The 23,439-nt window shown below is 46.5% G+C and overlaps 1 protein-coding gene across 3 annotated transcripts in view; it reads left to right on the top strand.

Annotated features, from left to right (window-relative positions):
- NR6A1 (nuclear receptor subfamily 6 group A member 1) overlaps positions 1-13,778 on the top strand; it is an 84,555-nt gene extending 70,777 nt beyond the window's left edge. For 2 of the 3 annotated variants that reach the window (XM_054174194.1, XM_054174195.1), the window contains 7 exons: positions 1,634-1,689; positions 3,660-3,817; positions 4,632-4,859; positions 5,585-5,839; positions 9,377-9,498; positions 11,767-11,919; positions 12,924-13,778. In XM_054174194.1, coding sequence (XP_054030169.1) covers positions 1,634-1,689; positions 3,660-3,817; positions 4,632-4,859; positions 5,585-5,839; positions 9,377-9,498; positions 11,767-11,919; positions 12,924-13,012 — 1,061 coding nt within the window. In that variant the 3' untranslated portion in view covers positions 13,013-13,778. The remainder of the gene's footprint in view (positions 1-1,633; positions 1,690-3,659; positions 3,818-4,631; positions 4,860-5,584; positions 5,840-9,376; positions 9,499-11,766; positions 11,920-12,923) is intronic. The other variant, XM_054174193.1, reaches the window with a different exon arrangement.
- Positions 13,779-23,439: the final 9,661 nt, after the last annotated feature.

Here is a 23,439-nt window from a genome sequence, read left to right as displayed (position 1 = left end):
TTAGAGGTAACTAAAAGGATGAAGAGAGAGCCAACCACAGTGTTGTAGTTTTGCATCAGTCTCATTTTTCAAATGAGAAAATGCTGAGTTTTGGAAAGAGCTTTCATAGGAAATAGTTTGTTAAAATGAGTATGTTGTCTTGCTATATCTGCAGAGATTTGGTGATGTAAAAGGTTACCACAACTGGTTTATATCCCATATTTGTGACTTCTCCTGTGTGGTTGAAGGAATGCTATCCATCTTTTTAAACAAAAATCCTTGCTGTTCTGTGGAGCTGATAGGGAATTTGTGTTAGAAGGATTGGAATGGTATTGCTGACCTCGTAACATAGTGTCACAGACATCACTGTGCTGCAGGTCATGGGCTGGTGGAGCTGTAAATCATCAAGACACTGCTCTGTGGTGATTTGCATTGCTCGACTCAATGACTGGGATTCAGTGATGTGCAGTTTCGGTCCACATGCAGGGTGTGCGTCGCTCTGCCTTGCCACAGAAGCCGTAGCTGACCCAGCGTGTGTAGTAAACCCTGAGTTACAAGTGCAGCAGATGAGGATGATTTGAGCTGAGGATATCTAAAGTTTCCTGGTACAGAAATTTTTCCTTAAATTTGGTGTCATTTTCTGCTTCAGAAGAGCCCCTGTGTCAGCAGGGTGATGCTGGCCGGCAGCAGCAAGGTCACTCTGCAGCTGGGAAGAGCCTCCTGCCAAGTCCAGCCAGGTCACAGTGGGAAAGAGATTGGAACCTGTTAAAGAGAGGGACCCAGCCCAGGAGGGGAGGCACATGAGGACCTCCTCAATTGCTGCTGGCTTCTGTAGAGCTGCTCTGCCAATAAAGAGCAAAATAGAGGGAAGAGGAAGGTAGAGAAGCAGCTCCAGGATAATGCCCTTTATTGGACTTCACTGACGCTCTCTGGAAATTGTTTAAAGAGCCTTAAAAATGTAGCTGCTGTAGTGAGACACTCAGCTGCCCTTCTGCAATGAAACTGCACAGCTTGCTCTGGTAGCTTAAATTTTAAACAACTGCTTTGGATGCAGCCAGCTGGATAAAACATCTCTCAGAGCTGTAGGAAACCAGACCTTCAGCAGTGATAGTGCTGTTGGTGGTTACCAGTGCTGTGGCAGCACTGGTCGGTGTCTCTCCAGGTGGAGCCTGGCTCACAGTGGTTCACAGGGCTGCAGGCTATGGAGATAGAGACACTAGTGTTGGCACCTCTTGCCAAGCAGTCATGGGTATTCACTGTGTATTTTTCTAGAGGTGAAGTAGCTTTGCTTTCTGTGTGCCATCTCTGAAATTATCCTGGAATTGTGATAAAGGATTGCTATTTCTTCATTGCCTTCATCCAAGGATCACACAAAGAAATACTAAACTTTGAGTAACGCTTGTAGCTCCATTGATGTGTTTATGCCCTTTGGGGTGAGGATCATGGTGTGTACTGCTCGAGCTCTCTGGTGCCCTGGGAAGCACAGGAGGTGTCTGTGTAAACTGCTTTGATGAACAAAAGGAATTTTGAAAAATACAGCTATATGTTTTCAAAATGCTGATGTGTTATCTTTATGTATTTATGATTTACCTTCTGTGTTTCTGGAATACCCAATGGTAGCCTTCCTCACCAAGGTTTGGTTGGTTTCTTTCAGCAATCAGAGAGGATGGCATGCCAGGAGGCAGAAACAAAAGCATCGGACCTGTCCAGGTGAGCATGTCCAGTTCTTTCTCTGTGGTTCCCTCAAGTTTTGTTCTCTTGGCCTTGGCACACACCTTGTAGGTGGTTTGTTTTGACCATAGCAGCAGCTCAGAGTGAGATGGGGCCAGGGTTCATCTTACTGAGCCTTTCTCAGCCCTGCCTGTGCCTTCTGCTGGCATAGCAGGGCTTTGACTCTCCACAAGTGCTGGGCATGTGTCACGAACTGCAGATTTGTAAATAAAGCTCGGTGCTTGCTTGTCCCCAGAGGGGACATGGCGCAGTCCTAGGGTGTCTGCATGAATACATGGGCAGTCTGTGGCCATCATAACACTCTGTCCTTTGTGAGCAGCACAAGGACGTCCATCCCTTGCAGCTCCCAGTAAATCTCACAGGCTGCCTGCTGCAATTCCTTCAGTTGTTGCAAGCAGGGCACCCAGTAAATGTCTGCCTGATTGATGGCGCAGCTTGTCTGGAGATGTCTTGTAAAGCACGAGGTAATTCAGCACAACAGCTTGTCCTGCACACATGAGGAATGATGGCCATTTCCAGTTTGCTTCTAGGGAAGAGGTCTTTTAAAAGTTTACTATTTATTTTCATAAACTAGGAATAACACAAAGCATTTTCTGTGACTGTGTGCCTGTGAAGAGACTGCTCACCCCAGTCTGAAACTGAACCATGAGAAGCCATGAAAGGTTCTGCCTGCTCAATGTGCTTCTCCATGATGAATTGAGGAGGAGGCAAGAACTGGACAGTGCAGCCATGCCTGTGGTCAGCACCAGCCTAGCTCAAGCAATAAAAAAATCTCTTACCTACTGATAGAACATTTTCTGCTGTTTGCAAACATTATGTTTATAACAGTATTAGTTACTGAATCTTAAAGCCTGTGTGGGTCTATTGAAGAGCAAACATTTAATTTCTGGCCAGATAGCAATTTTTACTGGCTCTGTGAGCAGTGTAGCTGTGGTTAAACAGCAGCCTGGCAAGCCAGAGTGAATCTTTCTCAGCTGAGACTTGGTGAAGGGTCAGTACTGGACATAGGTTATGCCATCAACTCGGTTTCCTAGGGTGAGATTATTTCACTGTTGCCCTCTTCAGATTCATATCTAGAGTGTTTCTGACGCTTTTGCAAGACTAGAATAAACTGTCTAAGCTATGTTTGGCTCTTGAAAATGTTGTTCAGAGTTCACTGCACTTTCTTACATCATGTTAACTCAAAATCTTCCCATATTCTGTCACAGCCCTATCAAGGGACACACAGAGAATTTTTTTTAAAGCCCCAAAACTTCTGTGTTGCATTTTCCCCTCCAATGTGACATTTCTCCAGAAGCTCTTTTTTGAAACTTCATACTTCACTGAACTAATTTTTTAATATTTTTTTTAAAGTCCATTTTAGCTTTATGTATGTATTACTCTCCAACACTTGTTTTAAGTATTAGACGCTTTTTACTCCTTCGGGTGACATCTGGTTCTTATCTGGGGAAAAATAGGGAACAATGATTCTCTGTGAAGGTTTTCCTGACTGATTTTATATGTGTCACCTTGTCTCTCTCAATTGCTTTATCAAACTAGAGCCTACCCCACCTTTACCTCTGCTGAGTACTGAGTGATATTCCTGATGAACTGGCCTCAGTTACTCCCAGGTTTTTCACTGTGTGACAGTCACTGATTTATGGCTCATTGCTGTGTGTATTTGACATAATCTTTTCACATGTCCATTCCTGTCTGCTGTGTTATCATCACTTGAATTATACTGCAGGCACTGGAGGTCACCACTATTAGCTGTAAATAGAATTTTTCAGGTCTGCTGTTAAACATAAAGGAAAGATGTGATACCTGCAGGAACAGCAACATGTTTCTCCTGGTGCAGGGTGCTTTCAGTTCTGTTGGATGTGGTGGTGCAGTCAAGGTGTTCAGGTACAGAGGCTCTGCTTTATTTATATTCTCAGCTGAAGTAACCATTGCAATCCTCTATTTGACAGATATCAGAGGAAGAGATTGAGAGAATTATGTCTGGGCAAGAATTTGAGGGAGAGGCAAACATGTCATGGAGCAACAATGGAGACAGCGACCATAGTTCCCCTGGAAATGGAGTGTCTGAGAGCAACCAGCCTTCACCTGTTTCTACTCCATCTTCAAGGTGGGAATGACTGCTAGAAGAACTTTGTAGTACAGTAATCTTGGCTGTCTTTCCCTGGATGATACTTTGCGTCAATGCAGGAAGAAAGTATTGTGAGTGCATCTTTGTGTAAACTGAGCTGGCTGCAGATTCTTCCATTTTCAGTGGTGCCTTAAGAAAGACATCCCCTGGATTCAAAAGAGTTGAACTGGAAGGTGAAATGAAAAAGAAGGCAATGTTGAGTTAAACCTATTTGAATTATGTCTCTTAATTTATATTCATATTTTTTCTGCAGATTATGGGAACTTGATTACCTTTCACTGTTTGCAAATGAATGACTCCATTAGGTTGCTAATTGATGGTGTTTTATTAATGTCAGTTACTGTTAGTGCTGGTCTCCTGATGCAGCCTTTGATTGTGAACATGGTGAGAATCTCAGATTTGCATTCCATTTGCCTTCACTTGCATCTGAAGCTGGGAGACATTTGTGTTCACTGGCTGTGTAAATACTGAATTTACAGTCTTAAATCCTGACCCTTTAAGGAAGTTGGGGTAGAAATGCTCTGGATAGTTGGATTTCTGTTTTACACCCAAGTGGCTGCTCAGCAGTAGTTCCCAGATCTCTGTTAAATGGAATTTGCACTGAGCCAGTCTCAGCATGAGGCAGGTGTAAGGTATCTGCTCTGCACACTCACCTTTATTTCCATTGTAGGGTTTAAATACAGGCATTGCCCATTCTGTTTTCTTTCCCTGTTTTTATTAACATTTCTGATGGAGCTAGCTACAACACTGTGATGAGTCAAGTGGGTATATTGAAAAGCTTTTCCTTTTCCAGTAGGTCCGTGGAGCTGAATGGCTTCGCTGCACTCAGGGATCAGTACATCGGGACGCCGGTGTCCACGCACTATCAGTACCTCCCGCACCTTTTTAGCTACTCTGCTCACTCGGCTCTGATGCCCCCCCAGGCACGCAGCTTGGACCCCCAGTCACACAGCCTCATCAATCAGTTAGTGTCAGCAGAGGACCTGGAGCCACTTGGCACACCAATGCTCATCGAGGACGGGTAAGTGTGCCTGGCGTGGTGCTTGAAGCTGCCCAGAGCTGCCTCTTCCTCTTTGTCCTTTGGGTCTGGCTGTCCCTGCACACACACAGGGCTCCAGCTTGTGCTGCAGGGGCTGCTGACAGCGGGGCGGCTGGGTGTATGCATTCGCAGCCTGATCAGCACGGAGAGCCATATGCCCTGGGGAAGGTGAAGCCATCATGCAGGCAGCAAACCAGAGACTGTCCTGTGGGTAGCTTATGCCCTTTCCTGGGGCTGCAGCTGGTGCACACAGACCTTGGGGTTCCAGGCTATGTGACCAGGCTGAGCTTGTGCAGGAGTGGTTTCAGTAGGTTTCAGTCCTGAGACTGCCTTAGCTGTATAAAAAGGCCTAGTAATATGTACAATAGCTGAGAAAATAAACAAGGGTGGGTAAAAGCTGGGTAGTCTATACACTGGTGAGAGCTTCAGGGCTGTCTCTAAGGCCATGCTGTCCCATGCCCAGCAGGCTGGGCGCTGACTGGGTGGGTGACCCCACATTTCAGAGGGGCTTCCCTCACAGCTGCTAGCTGGGCATTGGGTGCTGGCCATCATGACTCCTGCTGCCTGGTGCCGCTCTGGGCACCTGCACGTTGGGCACTTGAACACAAATTCCTGTGGCATTTGCCTTGCTTTTCACGTGCCTTGTCAGATCATGTCATTCAATGCTGTTAATTGCTTTTATGCCTTCATATTAACTCTGCCTGCAGGTATAAAGTGACTCAGGCAGAGCTGTTTGCGTTGTTGTGTCGTCTGGCGGATGAATTGCTTTTCAGGCAGATTGCTTGGATCAAGAAGCTGCCGTTCTTCTGTGAACTCTCCATCAAGGACTATACCTGCCTGCTCAGCTCTACATGGCAGGAGCTGATCCTGCTCTCCTCGCTGACTGTTTACAGCAAGCAGATCTTTGGTGACCTTGCAGATGTCACCTCCAAGTACTCTCCCTCTGATGATGAGCTGCACAGGTGAGATGTTGAGCTGAGCCTGTGGGTAAGGAAATAAGCCTTCTTGAGGGCTTCTCCGTCTCTAGATCTTAGGAAGTACACCATGGGTAGTCGGCGTTGGCTCAGAAGTTCCTTTTGCGGAGGAAGGTGCATGGTGCTGTTTGAATTTTTTGTAGCAATGCTGTCATCCTCCAGCACAGCCCTGCAAACTGTCTTTTTTTATGAGGAGAGTAAAACCAACACTTTGGGTAACCCTGAGATACAGGACAGAAGGTCTTATTTAAAAACCCTTTGGGCCAGTGGAAAAATTGTTCACAAAGCTGGTTGTCTGTATTATCAAAGTGTTCATTATTAATTGCCATTTCATTGTTTTGATTACATAAATTTAAAGATGTTGCAACTTAGCTCTTGTTTTTTCCGCAGTACATGCTATCTGATGCTCTGAGGAACCTGCCTTTCATTTATCATCTTGGTCAGGGTGTTGTGTTTAGGTTTGGGTGTTTTGTTTTGTAGTCTTGGTGCCAGACAGATCCTTTGTGTGGTAGCAGACTCACAATCTCAACAACACTATAGCAGAATAGGTAGGATTTGCAGAAAGTGCTGCTTGGCCTCCCTTCTAGCACCACCCTGTTTGTGCTCTGCCTGCACTAGGCTGGGCAGTTCTGCAGGAGTCACCACAAGATGTGTCTGATGAGCAGAGAGGTAAAATTCTGCTGTGGTGCTCGGCAATTGCAACATGGAATGGTTCCTTGAGGTTCCTTTGTGCGTCCTTTTTGACAACCAGAGGGGCTGATTGAGACCATGGTGGAGGCGAGTGGGGGAGCTGAGAGCTGGACCCAGGTGTCTCATTTCCTGGGCCAGGTTCCTCTGCGGTGCTGCTCTGCCTGGCCATTCATCGTGCATCTGGTGCTGCTCCCTGTGAGGAGCATAGAAAACTGCAATAGCACTTGTTCTGCATTCAGCCATGCTTTTGTTCCTGCTGTCCTGGTCAGAGCCTCAAAAGAGAAGTGTTTGTTTCATTTTGGGGTTGCAATAAATAGGAGCAAGAGGTAAGAAAACAAGACAAAGGAGGAATCCTCGCCCTTCAGAAACCAGCAATTCAGAGCTGGTCGCCTCCAAAGTCCTTCAGAGAAAATCTGTGATTGATGAAAATAGGTCTTCTTGGGAGCAGAGTGTTTCTGTAGTCTCTTCTCCTGATTTAGCTTTTCAAGTATCATTAATTGTCATTAGTAACACGGGAAAATGCTCACCCCAAAAGCCATTTAGTGGGAAGTTGCACAGATGAGAGGTCTCAGGCTCCATGGCTCCCTCCCAGTTGCCTTTATGGTAGTTCAGTCATAGCTCGACTGTCTGCAGGTGGCAGTGGAATAGTTCATGAGTGTTGGTCACCCTGTCCAATGCACCTGTGGAAAAGTAGTAGTCCCTTCAGATTTGAGAGAGGCTCTTTTGGAGAGGTGTTTGGCTTGTGGATTTCCTCAAAGAGCCCAGGTTTCCTTTGGCATTGACCAGTAATGATTGCAAACCAAAGCTCATTAGATCTCACAGCTGGTTGAAGAAATCTCACTAAGCTGTGATAGCCTGGTGCTGTGGGGTTAACTTCTGTTCTTATTTAGAGAAATGATGAGAGCAATGCTAATGCCTAAGTGAGGAGTGAAGGCACAGGATGAGCTCCCCAGCCCCTGTGTTTTAATTGCTTCTAACCACTGGCTAAATGTTATGTTTGTCTGCTAGATCAAATGTTTTCTTTTATTGTGCTGTTTTTCTGGCGATGAATATGAAATGAATAGATTCCTGACCTCTCCCAGCACTCCTGATAGCGCTTCCCTCCCCCTCCTCCCCAGCTGATCCCGATAACTCCCAGCCAGAAACTTGCCTGGTGTAAACTGTGAGGGAAAGTGTGTGGAGGAGTCAGTCCTCGAGAAGAAATAGGGCTGTGAAAAACAGAACAGCTTTGTTTGAAAAGGGGAGGAAAGTATGCACAGAAAAGTAAGACAGTTCAGCTTCAGGAATGAGAGAAGAGCTCTCCTGGATTTATGAAGTGATGAGTGGCTGGTAAAAATGTGCATGCTCTGAAAACAATTAAACCAAACAGACGACTGAGTGGTCTTTGTGCTCATTAACTGCTTGAGCTTTGCAATCTTGCACCTGCAAGATTTTTAATGTCAACTCGAGAGCAAGAAAACTTGTACAACTTTAGATTAGCTGACAAGGCTTTCATCACTTACAATATTACTTTCTTGAAGAAGTGACCTGGAGTTCAGATAGCTTGTTTTCACTCATCTGAGGTCAAACTCCACCATGCATTTTACAAATAACTTTGAAGTAAACAAACACATATGCCAAAATAAGGTACTATTCAGTGAAAAAGGTTCTATTTCTGTTCTATTCAGAGATGGCTTTCTGACTGTGCTCTTATTCTTTGTGCTGTACAATGCCAGAGCACAGCTGAAGCTTCCCTAAACACTTCTGTCCCACTTCTGAGCTTTTTTGCAATATGAGGTTTCTTTGAAACCGGGGGTATTGCTGTGAGAGGTGTTCTGAGAGGCCGTTGTCAAGTGTGGGATGGTCCCAGAGCATGCCCATAGGCTCTGTGCGCTCCAGCTCTGCTTCTGCCTGCCTTTTCCATGGGGCACACATGGAGCACCACTCATGAATACGTAGCCCAGCAGGAGCACCTTGTTCTGCACCCACAACATTTCTATCAGGCAGTTTCCCAGAACATTTTGGGGAGATTTACATTCCCTGTGCGTCAGCATTGCCCTCTCCTGCCCGTCCTGGCGCTGGCTTCCCTTGGCGAGTGTGTGTGCTCAGGAGAAATAACCCGCTTGTTTTCAGCGAACAGCACAGATCCAGCAGTGAGGGTGGCTATACCTGGTGGAATACTCCAGCGCTGCCAGGTCTGGAACCCAACAGAGGATCCCTTACAGTCCATGCTTGTCTGAACTGGGGGGAAGTACTCCAAGGGTTGCTAGAGGTGCTTTTTTATAGTGCAAAAAACATCCATCGGGACTAAGGTGCAGTGCTGTATAATGTGGCTGTGAGCTGCTTGCTGTTGTGGATAGATGTAGAGACAGATGCACCAGGCAGAAGGGGGAAACTGACTGACCTGTGTGTCTGGCAGGACAACAGGTACCTTGCAGAATGTTTTCATGTCCTGTAAGACAAGTATCAGTGGAAATCTCATCTTATTCTGTAGAAGATAAAATCCCCATTGAAATTTGAGGAGATAAAAGTGTAGAGACCCAAAGCAGTGTCCATATACAGGAAGGTTTTGCACGCTCCTGGCTGCATCAAGCTGTTCCCTCTGTCAGAGCTGGTGACGAACCGAATCACCAAAAAAAGGGGTTTTGCTGAGGTATCTGTAGCAGTCAAGTTTGTAACTGAGTCATTTTCCTTCTTCTGCTTTAATAGTGCCAGCAGGCTGCAAGCAGTTGTGATGACAATTCTTTTTAATTCTCTTGCAAGATGCTTTCATCTCTGAAGTTATTTAATAAGCTTCTTGTCTTTGTTGTGTAGAATATGCCCTCTATACGCTGATGTGTGATCTCTGTCCTCCAGATTCAGTGAAGAGGGGATGGAGGTGATGGAGCGACTGATCTACCTCTTTCGCAAATTTAACCAGTTGAAGGTCAGCAACGAGGAGTACGCGTGCATGAAAGCCATCAACTTCCTAAATCAAGGTGAGTCAACAAAGAGGAGTTATCATCCTTGCTGGAGAAATTATCTGAAACAAGAAGTCTGAGCAGCCTTTGCTTCCCTGATGAGAAATGGGGACAGAGAGCCATGAAGATCCTTGAGCTCTGAAACCGCTCAGTACGTTTGCCGTCGTGCAGACCATACGCTGTGCGGTGAGGTACTGGAGGAAATACTATATTTGCTTAGATAATTTTTATTGCCTTTAAATACAGGCATCAAGTGTGTCACTTTGCATATGTACCAAGGGTGCCAATTCCAGTGTAAGAACAGAGCAGAGAAGCTGGTGAAAACCTTTCTGGGTAAGGTTTGGGTGAACGGTAACTTAGCAGCTGCTAAGAAATCTTTCAACAGACAAAGATGTGTCATCTAAAAGTATTAGTGATTTAGGTAACTCTTTAGACAATTAACAAAACAGTACTTTAAAACCAGATAATTTGCATTCCTTTTTTTCTTTTTAAGTAAACATTGACTATTTGCATAACAACCTTTCAGAGATCCCCAACTAGAAAATGCATTTGTTCATTTTTCTGCTTTAAAGGTTGAATTTGTAAAACCAGCCCTCCCTTTTTGTAGAGCTCTTCTGACTCTTTCAAATATTTAACTTCAGGATGTATACTTAGGTCACCTAGCTGGCTCCTACATCTTCAATTTTATACCTAATGCTAACTCTTCAATGTGAAAAGTAATCACAAACTCAGTATTTATATGCAGGCAATGAATTCTGCCTGAGAAGGGGCTGTTTCCTCCTGTAGATTATCCAGTGTATTGAAGCTGGCTGCCAGACTCTGGGTATTTCAAAGTCCATGCAGAGTAGTTCTTCAACATGTAAGGAGATCCTGGTTGTTTCCTAACAACTGTAGTGGGCTGAAATACTTTGGAATAGCTTGGGTTTGTCCTCCATCGTGCTTGTCCTTGTCTCCACTCCTGTACATTGTCTCAATCCACTGCTTGTAGATGCTCATTTGTTGTGGCCCTGCGTCTGTGGTGCCTCCAGGACATTTCTTCATGTTGTAAATGAAGAAAACTGTTGAGAAGCAAATGCTGAGTGGATAGTGTTCAGCTGTAATTTTGGAAATAAATGTCTCCAGCGTCTTTTGTACTGTGAAAGATAGTTGCAGTCTGTGAAAATGTGCTGTGGCTCTGTCCTCCCCCACTCATTTCCAGGCGGAGATAGTGCTGACGCTTCAATCTGTGCTGGGCTGAGGTTCCGGTTTGCTTCCCTGGGCAGTTTCCTGACACTGGATAATGCACTTCTCGAGCTGTCTCCATTGTTTTCCAAAATGTATTTTCATTAACTTCCTGTCTTCTTTTATTTTTAGTTGAAGTTTGCAATTTTTTATGTGAAATACCTGAGGATTATTTTTAAAAGTCAGCTTTGGGGCAGTAGATAAATGCCTCTTCCGTCAGATGGTCTAACAGCACTGAGCCTGCACCACAGGCCTGCAGCTTCCTTGCTTCACATGCTGGATCCTTCCCAGGACCCCGGCAGCGTGCCGATGCCATCGATCATGCTGAGTGGTGGCAGTGGGCCCTCCTGCCAGTTTGATAGCTTGGATATGTCTGGTTTTTATTTGTGTATGTGGCCTGACTTTGGCAAAGTTAAATTTAAAAATAAATAGTTGACAAGTTTATAAAGCTCCTACGACATAAGTCATAAGCAGATGGGGAGAAATATGATGGTACCTTGAATTATAGAGTCGAGTGCTTTCCTCACCTGAGATGATGTAGTTGAAATCAACGTGTTTCTGGCTGAGGAAGCATTATGCTGAATCCCTGGTGAGGACTAAACCTTGACACAGAGCTGCTTTACACCAGGCAGGCAGGGATTTGAGGTCGCTGGAGCTGCTATCTCCAGGAGCATCCACTGAGCTCTGCAGCTGAGCAGCTTAGGACATTAGCTGTTCTCCTCCTGGCCTTTTATGGAAGGAAATGGTTTAGTCATGAGGTCTGTGGTGACGGGTTGGACTTGATGATCTTTGAGGTCTCTTCCAACCTTGGTGATTCTGTGATTCTGTGTGATTCTGAAATCCTATACTTGCACACATATGTAAAGGCTCATCCATGATGTGGGCACACCAGGAGTGGAGATGAGAGTTTTGGTATTTGTTCTATTGGGCACCTGAAGCCAATCTCTGAAGCAGGGACCCAGCTTAGAGTTTTAGCAACCAATTTGTCTTTCCAGAATAAATGGCAATGAGTGCGAGTCTGCTGCTCTTACATGTTTTCATGACTCTGACTGTATTCACTTTCAGACATCAGGGGTCTGACCAACGCCTCCCAGCTGGAGCAGCTGAATAAGCGGTACTGGTACGTCTGCCAGGACTTCACGGAGTACAAATACCCGCACCAGCCAAACCGTTTTCCGGATTTGATGATGTGTTTGCCAGAGATACGATACATTGCAGGTACCTTACTGACCTCTTCCCACACTGGGGCCATGTGCAAGCTATGAAATTTGCTTTTAAAAAAGAATTAGTTTATAAGCGTGAGATTCTTGTTGACTTCAGTGGAGGATGTTTGTGTGGGACCCTTTTCTATCAGAGCTGCTCCCCCACCTCTAAACTGATCTTATGTCACCCCCAGCTCACCCAGTCAGGCTGGCTCTTTGCACTTTGTCTCTGTGATGCTGATGGATGTGGCTTGTTTCCCACTGCAGAGTCCCTTGCTCCCAGGAAGATGTGCCTTGCTCTGACCTGCTGCCCTTTTAAGTGCTTTGGTCAGGTTCTTGTTTTATTTTCTTCCTGTCCATCCTGACTTGGAGGCATTTTTTTGTCAGAAGAGTGTAATCCTGGAATGAGTTGTTACCTCATGAGCAATAGAGGTCTCTGAATTACTTAATTAAGGAGCAGATGAGGAGCAGGGCAGCAGGCAGTTCTGCAGTGTAACCCCCAGCTTTCAGCTCATCCAGACCTCTGAAATCAGCAGGTGAATTTTCAAATGCAGTCGTGTCACTCAGTATACCTGCAAGGTCTGGTGTTACTAAAACATTCTTTATTCCTGAATGTTATGGCAGAGGGAGATACATGGCTCCTTATGTCAAGGATCATGTGCTTCATCCTGCTCTGCTGTAACGAACTAGATAATAATCAGAGTAGCTCTTATAATTTACCCATTGAGATCAACAAGGAGTTTGAGGAGAGATAGGATTTAGTCTTTCCCAGTTTCTATAAATATTGCTTCATTGTGGAGAAATAATTTTGATCAGGTTTTACCCATTTATTTTGCTTTCAATTCAGTAAATAATAAATCCTGTTGTGTCCAAATGAGTATCAAATGTCTAATGTAGCAGTGGGATGATTAACTGTTTTGCTGAGAGGTTCAAGGTAAAAACATCTCCGGTGTTGCTGGCTTAGGTGTCTCTGAAATCTGATTCAGGAGTGGATGCTAATTCTGTCTTTTTTCTTTCCAGGAAAAATGGTGAATGTCCCTCTGGAGCAGCTGCCTCTCCTTTTTAAGGCCGTTCTACATTCCTGCAAGACGAGCATGAGCAAAGAGTGAGCCCAGCTCACCCCGGCCGGTGCCTTACACTGTGTCTCGGGCAGGGAGCTGGCTCACCCCGGGAGAGGGGCAAGCACGATCCAGGCAGGAGATGGGGCAGTGGGCATCCCTGCCATTGTAGCAAGAATCCTTTTTGTTTGGTGTTTTTTGTTTTGGTGTTTGTTTTTTTTTTTTAAACTCTTTTTCCTATATATTTATTTCACGACAGAGTTGAATGTATGATCTTCAACACAATGCACATGGTTCTGTCTGAATGCAACAGATGCATTCTCCAGCAGTTTACAGAATGTGAAGATGTTTAATGTTACAGTGTTTGTTAGGGTTAGTTCTTTTGTTTTTGGGGGCTGGGGACTGAGATGACTTAAGACTACCTCAAGGAGAAGATGCTGTTCATGCACTGCTCTTTCTGTGATTTGTATCCAAAAGCATTTGTTGTGGAGGACAAACAGCCTCATCGCATTGGCAGCGCTGTTAGTGCCCCAAATGGACAGTTTTGGAGAAGTGGGTGTTAGAGAAGTGCCAAGCTTTTTTCTTAAATTACAATTTTAAAAGGTAGGGAGTGGAGAAGAAGGAAAGGTCTGTCTACCCAATAGGTTTCCCTTCTTCTGGCAGGTTTCACTTGCAGCTGGTAGCTCCTATGGCTTTCCTGAGTCCTGTCCCAGGGCATTGTAGCGGGCAGCTGATTGCCCCGGCCCCTCCTGGGAGCTGCAGAGTGGGCTTTGCCCCCAGTCTGCCCAGCTGCCCTCTCACCATCATTGCACACCTTTCCATTTGCAGCATGTTGCTGCAGTTCATAGCAGGCTCCTGGTGTTACACAAAGGTACTTTTGTTGCTAGAAAACTGCAAGTAATTTCTTATCACTTCCTTAACATCCATTTTAGGTTTACAAAAGCAAGGAAAACGTACTTAGAGATCAGTCAGGATTGCCCCTTTTAGTGTATACCTCCAAGGTGGTATCTGACTACTGAGGAGGCTTCTGCACTGCAGCAATCCCAAGCAACCCATTTCTGGGAACAGTTAACTTACCTTGTGGTTAAATGTGACCTCTGTAATGGGGTAAGGGACTCCATTGTCATCTTGCAGGGCTTTCTCTGCTGGACTCAGGTAATGCATGATCTATAGTCATAACCTGCCAGGACTGTTTTGCTGCTGTCACAAAAAATAGTATTAATACAGTATCTGTTTAACTGTTCTGTCCTAGGTGTTGCAAGGCTTGGGTTTTCCATCTTGCAACCTCCACACCATTCTACTGCATGCAGAAGTGGTTTAATGATAACAGGTTAGCTGTTGAGTAATTGCCTAGTGTTTGTTTGAATTTGGGTATTCTTATGAGCAACCTCATGGCTTCCTGCTTGTGGTGGTGGTGGTGAGGTTGGAAGAGATGCTTATATTCTCGTCTCCTTCATAAAGAATTAACATTCAAAGACTTGATCCATGTCCTAGGCAGCTGTGTTGCTCTGGCTGGATTTCCTTCCCTGTGTCCTTAGATGTGAATCTGATGTTTCTGTAGGAAGAAGGTTCATCAACAAATTTTTGAATGCTCTTTTGAAAATATTTTGGGAAACAAATTCTGTCAAGGTAGGAAGGACTAGTGTTGCCTTTTTGTCTTGTCCTGATGACAGCTGTGTGGCACAAAGCATACAGCTCAGGGAGGGGTAGTGACACTGCTGTGAGATGAATGTGATGGTGATGAGGAGAAAAATGTCTTTCACCAAAGTTTTCTTTCCTTTCACTTCACCCAATGGGCGTTGCCTCATTTGCAGCCCAGGAATTGCTGTGACTTGGCTTGGCACCTCTCTTGGTGGTCAGCAGTTGGGCTGTGTCCTGGGCACAGACCACTGCAGTCAGAGTTGTCCTTGGAGCCTCGCTGCTGGCTGACCGTGGACCCATGATGGCATTGCCACCATTGCAGTCCTGCTTGGGCATCATCCAGCTCGACGGTTTCCCTTCTCTAAAAGTCCACTAGCTGCTCATTTTTCATTATTTAAATAGGATGTTACGGGTAACAGCTGCTGGGCCCAGCAGCAGTTCAGCTTGATAGAGCTTCACCATCCAAAGGTGGTTCTGTCAATCTCATTTACTTTATGACTGTCAAATGAGACACGCACGTATTTCTCAGGAAAGCCTTCTGCATACAGCCTATACCTCAAGTGTAAATGGGAAGATTTTAGTCTGTTTGTAAGTTAGAAAGTATTTCTCAGCTTTTAAGTTTAATTTCCAAATAGCTTGATATGATCTTTTTATTACGGGTTATCCTCTGGCTCGCTGTTTTATACACTCAAGGAATTGTTAAAATTGCATAGGAGTAATTTTATTCTACAGTTACTGAATGATTATAATCTGTTGATGAATAAGAGTTTGTTTTTAATTAGTGTACATAAAAGCAGTCATCTTATTGCCAAATACCCAACAAAAATAATCTATTCGATCTTCTGTGTTTATCCAAAATAGACTCCCAAGACTGATCCTGTACCAACCACAGGAAAACCTAAATTCATTTGTGGTGATGAATGAACAAGAATGTGCTGCTTTCTGTTGTACAAAGCAAATTTTACAAAGGTTGATTGGCAGCAGAATCTGTTAGCAAATGACCTTTTTGTGGTAGGGAGTAGAAAAGCCTTGCTGAAGTGAGAAGTGAGGCAGAAGCTCGTGTACTAAACCAGAATCTAACTCACTGGACAGTTGTTCTTAATATCTTCTGCACCAAGTCCTCTAATGACTTGTATTTTTTAAACAGGGTAAAGTGAATGTGTTGCATTGCAAACTCAGGTATTATGAGAAGGTAGGAATGTAGCTAGAGACGTAGAGACGTTAGGTCAGTCACTAGATGTATTTGTGAATTTGGTTTGAAGGACACCCTGGAAAGGTTGGAATTTTTGTTCCATTCTTCACGTAACATTCGGTTTACAGGGACTCATATTTTATTTGTGCTTAATGCTAGTAGGGGGAAGTTCATTATCTTTGGTATCTATCTGCTCTTGCTTATCTGACCTTCTGTCATAGAGGAATCAATCAACAATAATAGTCTTTGGTAGAATTTTCTGCCATGACAAGTCAATTTTTATCCCCGATTTGAAAGATAAATTGGCTGACTGACCCCCTCCTCTCCTTCATAGCATTTGTGCAGATGGAAAGCTGAAGAGTTACTTTTAATCTGAACAGAGATTTGGGACATAAATTTGAAGCGCTCAGGCTCACACATTCAGTGGGACTCTGCTGAGGTATTCTAGTTGCTATCTTACAGCTTGAAGCTTGTCACCCCAAGCAGAAATCACTGCTGCCAGCAGATGGGTCTCAAGGGGCAAGACACCAGGACCTGAACAAAAGCTTTTTGTTAGTGACTGGGTTTGTTCCATTGCCTGCCTTTGGGTCAGGCATCTGTCCCGTGAGCTGAGCCTTGACCCCACGACATGTCAGCAGCATGTCCTCATCCTTGGCATGCCTGACCCCTCAAGAGTGCTGGAGGGATGACCAGGAGGTGCAGAGTGCCAGGTGCCTTGGAGCTGGTGGGCTGTGGGCACAGCAGAATTGATGCAACAGGAGCTAACTCTCCAGCTGTTCTGCACACATAGAAGCTGCTTTCTAATCATTAGTAATGCCCATGGCATTGGTGGCTCTCATCTCATGCCTGCTGGCCCACTGAGCTGAGCAGAGACACAGCTTTGTGTTACCAGGCTGCAGCTCTGGATTTTTCTTTAATACTTAAATCTTGAGCTTTTGCTGTTCCCTGTCCCACAAAGACCAAAGGGAGAAGACCGTGTTTGCAGGGTGATCAACAGTACAAAGCAGTCAGTTGGATTGCCAGTGACAGGAAAACCAGTACAGCGTTACTGCTGCTCCAGTAACACCCGTTTCCCAAGGGCTGTGGGGTTGCTTTGAATGAGCCTGCATGGGCAAGCAAGCCTGGCTCCTGGGCATTGTGGTGTTTTAGCAGGGAGCATCTGGGCATTTTGACATGCTCTTATTCACTGGAGGAGGCCTGGGTGGTCATGCTCTGACCCTGCTCTTGCCCAATCAGCGGCTCCAGCTGAGTGCCGCTTGCTGCTCGACCCTTCCTCTGCCATGCACGGAAGGCATGGCCCTTGCTCTTCAGGCTTCTGCACAGACCCATAGCCACCTCAGGTTAAGAAGCTGAAGTCTTGTCCTTCAAACCAACCTTTTTTTTTGTTTTTTTTTTTTTTTTTTTTAAAACAAACAAGCAAACTTGAATTTCTTTTATCTTTACTACATTTTTAAAAACAGACAAACAAACAAAAGATTGTCCTGTGAATGTGTTATTTCCCGTTCATTCTTTCTTCTTTCTTGGATTTGATTTGAAGCTATGAAGCTTGGTGTCTGTGAAAATGTTGTTATTTCTCAGGATAATAAGCGGCAATCATCCCTGCCACATAAAAGGCAGGAGAAAGGGGGAAACTTGGGGAACTAGTTTAAGTATGAAACTAATTTTTAATGTGTAGATGATCTGTAAATCAAGGGTAATACATAGGATGCCAGTATCAAGCTGTGGTGTTTCTCTGGGTTCATGGTGTGTTGTTTGCAATGCACAGAAGCTCAGGGATAAGTATTTAAAATGTAACCCAGAGAAACCCCAGTTTTGATGTTGCAACAATTGCTTCTTTCATGACTTGTTTGGAGTACCCATTCAAAGCTGAATCTCCCATATGGAGATTTTTTGGGGAAAACCTTTTGATTTGGCTTCTGGGAAGTTTGCCTACTGAAGGCTTAGATGTGGTTTAATGGCAAAAGTGTCCCAAGGCTGCTGCAAGGTGTTGGCAAGAGGAGCTGCAGCTCACTTTGCCCTCAGAGGCTGGCAGCTGTCATGTGGAGAGATGTGGAGGTTTTGGTAACTTCACACTTTCACTGAAGGCACATCAGCTCCTAGGGCTGTATTTCCCTATTACCTCATCCTTCTGCCTTCGGTGTTGAATGTCTTAGAGTGTTCTTGGAAAAAGGGGAAATGGGAATTTCTCTGTATGTCCCTGACAGTTGGTCCCAAAGTTCTGTACTTGGTTTGCTGCTTATGAATTCTTATTTTCTGGTCAGTACAACTTTTTCATTGTGGGTCAGTAAGGGTGTGGACTCAAACTGCTTGAGGAAGGTATTGATATGTGATATGAATTCAGCTACAGCTGCCAGGAGCATCCAAACAGCTCCATCAAGCCCAATGCAGCCACAGGCAGTGCCAGCACTGAGCAAGAGTCAACAAAAGTGTGCAGAAGTGACCCCAACTCCCCTCACTGGCAGCCTCACTGGCGAGGGTCTGCAAACCTGAGTTTAAACCAGCCCTACAAAATCTGGTGAGGCCAATCCAGGCAGTATCTTCCCCTTGAAAAAAATCATAATTCAGAAAGAGCTCCTGTGCAGCTGACTTTTAACAAGTCTATGAAAGAAGCTACATGGTTCAGTGGATGAAGTGCCCCCAAGGGCAAAAAGAAACAGAAATTGAAACCAGATGAGATCAACCTTACAGAGCCTTTTGTGATTCGTTGTTTTCTTTCAATTTATAAAATGTCTTGTAATAGTTGATAACATTATTGACTCAATTTCCATAACAAAACTACCTCGTGTGACATCCTGTTTATCATCTCAAAGGGATTGTGTGAAAAACAAAGTACTGCCAGTGTTTATTGCCTGCAATTGGTTCCTGTTATTGCCACAGCATTTCGACCTGCAGGTGATGGTTTTGGCTTTGCATCCCACTGGGCAGGCACCAGGTTCAGCACCTGTGTGCCATGGCTGTAATCACTGTGGCTGCTGCTTCACCAAGCCCTGTTCACTGTATGGGCAGCATCTTGTGGCTGTGGCCTTGTGTCCCAGCACAGCAAGGCAGAAGTCAGTGAGGCTGCAGGACAGGGCTGAGCTCTGGTAACCCTCCTGTATCCTCACCCTGCAGCTGTGAGGCAGGATGTGGCTCTTGCCAGTTTGGTTTTTGTTGATGCCCATCAAGCCACGGGCTAGGTTCCAGCTCTGCCCTGGTGCAGATGCAGTGCAGAGGCTGCATTTGTAGCCTGCGACCTTGCAGAGCCCTCATCCCCATGTCCTGGCTGTAAACATGCTGGGCAGCTCCAAGAGGAAGCAGGTCCAGTTTGCTGCCTGGTGCTTGTGTCAGGCCATCACTGGTTTGTTAGTGATTTTAAAGATGGTTCTAGTCTTTGGGTCCTTTCCCTGACATTCCAGGTGATGGATTTTTCCCAGTAAAACACTTCATTTTTCCCACAATCCCTTGCATAAATCAGGGAAGCAGGATGTTGCCTCGGCATGACACACGGTGAACGTTGGCACACTCGGAGCTGGGGCTGGGGCAGGAGAGCGTGCGTGGCCACTGCCACCCTCGCCCCACAGCACCCGAGGAGGAGCAGGCACCATGCTGCACCACTTGGGACCTGCCCTTCTGTCACTAACACTATGACCAAATGAATGTTTCTGCTGGCACGTCTCGGGCGTGCCGTGGCACAGCCGGTCCCCATTGCATGGAGATCCGGCGTGGGTCCGTGTCAGCCCGGCCTGCCCCTGCTCCGCTGCTCTGCTCTGTGACTTGACTACCTGTGGAAATGTGACCAATAAGTGTTGAACGCATGTTTAGCAAGTGTTAGCTGTATGAACTAATAAATGTGAATTGTTCTGCACTCATGGCCTCTGCTGCTTGCTTCCACCTTTCCCCTTCAGCGGTGGCTCTCCTTTGGTAGTGGGAAGGCATCATCAGGGTGATGTAGCCCACCACTGGTCTAGGTGGTAGCTGCTGTCTGCTGTTGGAGCAGCTGGGACTGGAATCATTCATGGGTCTGAGGAAGGCCTTGGTGCTGTTGGTGTGACTGAGTTTCAGGTGGGTGCACAAACCCTGCCCTGGGGAGCTGGCAGTGTGGACTGGCAGCAGCCTCTGCTAAGAACAGGGCATGCTAAGGGAGGTCTTGTACTTTTGGGGGAGGACAGGAGCAGGGGCAATCTGAGAGTGAAGGTTTGCAATCTTCTGCCATGCAGTGTATCTGTGATAGTCTCCTTCCCCATCCCAGAGGAAAAGGCAGACAAATAGGTTTTGTCCTTCTGGTTATTGCACCATTGCAGCCTGAGGTACCCACCATGGCACAGCTGTTCCACTGCTGTCACCCAGGAGGGTCTGTGGGTGGCCAGAACACACACTGGTTTGGATGGGTTGCCATCCCCAAGGGGTGCAGCGGGAGGAGGGTTTGCACCCACAGCAGGAAGGGACCTGTGCAGCAACAGCTGCTGCAAACAGGAGGAATAATCCAAACACACCAGAAATCCTTGACCAGCACTCTCCGGAGAGAAACTGGAGAACTCATTTACCAATCCCACGTGTCACTGAGGTGGGTGCATGTTAAAAGACTAAGGAGCACTTTTCCTATTTACATTTCCCTGTGTATTAGAGAGTGTGCATTAAGGCCCACTCAGGGATGCTGTGTGCTACAAAGGCAGCTCCAAGTGAGCAGCCGGCCCCGCACTCCACTGCTCCCTCCCACGGGGCCACCAGCACTGCCTGTGCTGCTAAACTCATAAAAATGGAAATTCTTTCTTTTAAATGTTTAGGAGCTCTTGTGCTTAAGAGTGTTTAGAATTTCTTTTTCCTGTGATTTTAATAATGGGAGAGTCTGCAGCAAAGAAATAGCAGTTTAGTGCCTTCTAGCAGGCAGGGATGCAGCCTGCCATGTATTTCTCCTGAGCTAAAGGATTTTGTCATTGACAGCTCCTGGGTCTGAACAGGGAGCTGCTGGGCTGCAACAAGCAGTTTTTGTGTGCCCCTGCCAGGCAGTTCACCACGAGCTGACCATCTCCCCCACAGCTCATGGGGGCCCTGCTGCCCTCCGTGACACAGCACCTGCCCACCTGTTCCTAGAGGGTTTATGGTGTCCTTGCTCCAGTCCCAGCGCTGCCTGGCTCCTCTGGCCCGTGCTCTCACAGCTCCTGCCCTCTCCATTGTGTTAGTTTTTCTTATTTACAGCACTTCTCCTCTGTGGTGCAGCTGGAGCAGCTTCGATACTGCATTGCCCTGGATTTATTCCCTGTAAGGAAAGGCCCTGAAGGTCAGCAGTGGCGAGGCTCCATGGAAGGTGACAGAGGATGCTTTACACAGGTGGGGTGATGGGTTTGTCCTTACCTTCAAACCAAGCAAGAGGAGCTGCAGAGAGATGATGAGGCAGCCTCTTCCCTATCCCCACCCTGGAAAGCAAAGCTGGAGAGGGAAAAGTACCAGCACATTTTAATTTTCAGCTCAACCTCTACTGACCACTGTATTTTGATTAGAGCTCTGCTTCCTTTTCATCTCGGTGCTCTGGCTGGTGACAACTGCCACAGCCTCGTGCGCACAGTGCAATAGTTTATCACCGAAGGCCAGCCGCTCTATGAATTCAGAGCCAGTGCTGAACAAATCACGCTGTCACTAACGTCAAACTTGTTAACCTGATCTTTGGTGGATCACTAGTGTCAACATTGCATGGGACATACATTATCGGGCCCAAGGACTTTGGGAGATGCGTTTGTCAGGCTGCTCTGTCACAGTCCCACTCTTGACCTTCGGAAAGTAACTTTCAAGGATAAGCTGCTTTTCTCTTAAAAAGAGTTGCTGTTCTCAGGAGTGTCACCCGTGGCCACTGGCTGGGGCCAGGACTGTGCAGGCAGGCTTGGTCATCATGACTGCAGTGATGGTGTCAGCCCAGCAATAGGTGTAGGATCTGCTGGGGCATCTTCCAGGACTGGGGAAGGATTTCCATTGGTGTCCGTCACTGGCCATATCTATTCCCTGAGCTTCTCCCTATCTTGTCACCAACCATTCTCACATCTCTCCTCATCTCTTGCCCAGTCATCATCCCTCTGGAGTTCAAACCTGAAAAACAGTCCATTGTGTGTTGTAAACTGGTAGGTCACCATTTACTGGACCATCACAAGCCTCTCACATCTTGGTTTGCAAGTGTGGTTGCAGGAATTGGTCTTGACATTTCTGATAGGCTTGATCACTGCTGTGGAAGGCAGATGAAGGATGGGGGCACCACAGCTGGGGCAGTAACAGTGTGCTCAAGAGTTGTGTGCTTCTGGTAAGCTCATGCCCAAGCTCCTGAAGTCAGTTGGGTTGTGCAGTACTTTTGCTTGGGCTGGTGGCTGTCCCCTCTCTGAGCCCAATGCAAGCCAGAGAAGGCTTGCCATAGGACAACCTGGGCACACTGCATGGGGCTGGTGGGGTAGGACTGTCACAGCTCATAGCCAGGGAGACCCCAAGGCAGGTGCTGGATTCAAGCTCTATGTCCCTGTCCCTATGGACTGACCCTGCTAATCAGCTGTGAAAGAGAGAGAAAGCTGAAGAGAAATCTTTCTCTCTGCTAACCTCATCACAATAAAGATTCCTATAAAGAGCTCTTATCCTTGAAGAAAATGAAGCACATAAGCAGGAATAGTAAACAAAAGGCTGTCATTTTGACCCAGGAGTGCTTCATGTTGTTGGCAACTGCCAAGAGGAAACATAAAGAGAGGCTGCATCCAAGTCCCAATTATGCAGAACTATGTGACTGATATGTCAATGAGTCCCCCCGGGAGGAGACCACCAGTGCTTCCCAGCGCTGCCTGCGCACCATCTGCATACGACGCCATGTGCCGGGCCCACCCGCGCCCCTGAGCGAAGGAGTGTGTGGCATCAGAAGAATGTGGGGTACAAGGTAATGTCATTGGGAATGCTCTTGCCAAAGGCCTCGCCGCACACATTATCGGCACGGGTTCCCAAGTCAGGGACTGCGGGCAGCCGGCAGCGCAGGCAGCAAGATCTGGCAAACAGTAGTGCTGACCACACCTGCTGCAGGCACGCTCCAGGAACGTGGCGCAGGCAGGAGGGCTGCCCCGACGCCGATAAGCTGAGTGGATGGAGATAAAATCCCAGAAGGAGATATGCTTTGCTGAGCATCAAGGCTATGCACCAGCAAGGAGCCAAAGCACGGCTGCGGCCCGTGGCGGGTGGTGTGGCTGTATGGAATCCAGCTGCGCTGCGGCTGTGCTGGCCCCACGGCCCAGCTGGGAGGACATGAACCAAAAGCCAGCACTTCTGTGACAGGCATGCCTTGGGCCTATCAGGATCATGAAGCAGAGGCTGTGCTGGTCCCTTGGCCACAATAACGCTAAAGCAGGGCAGTAACGTCAGGACTCATCCCTGGCCCTAAGCAGCAGCCATCCCCTCCCCAGCACATACCCAGAGTCCAGAGCTACCCCATTCCTCCCTCCTGGGTGATGTGACTATCAAAATGTCACCCCAGTCTGCATGTCCTCCCTGGGGCTGCACACAATCTTCAGCACAGACTCCACATGTGGTGGCTGCTCCTGCCTGCATGGGCACACGCTGTCACGGACATCCAGGGTCTCCTTGGGCACAGCTGGTCCCATGTCCTAGTGCAAACCCAGTATAAAGTGAAGGAGGGCAGGAGCATGAGCAA

Source organism: Dryobates pubescens, chromosome 29, assembly GCF_014839835.1.
Source record: "Dryobates pubescens isolate bDryPub1 chromosome 29, bDryPub1.pri, whole genome shotgun sequence".
Classification (NCBI taxonomy): Eukaryota; Metazoa; Chordata; class Aves; order Piciformes; family Picidae; genus Dryobates; species Dryobates pubescens.
Note: the sequence above shows the minus strand (reverse complement) of the source record. Positions and strands in the feature narration are given on the sequence as shown.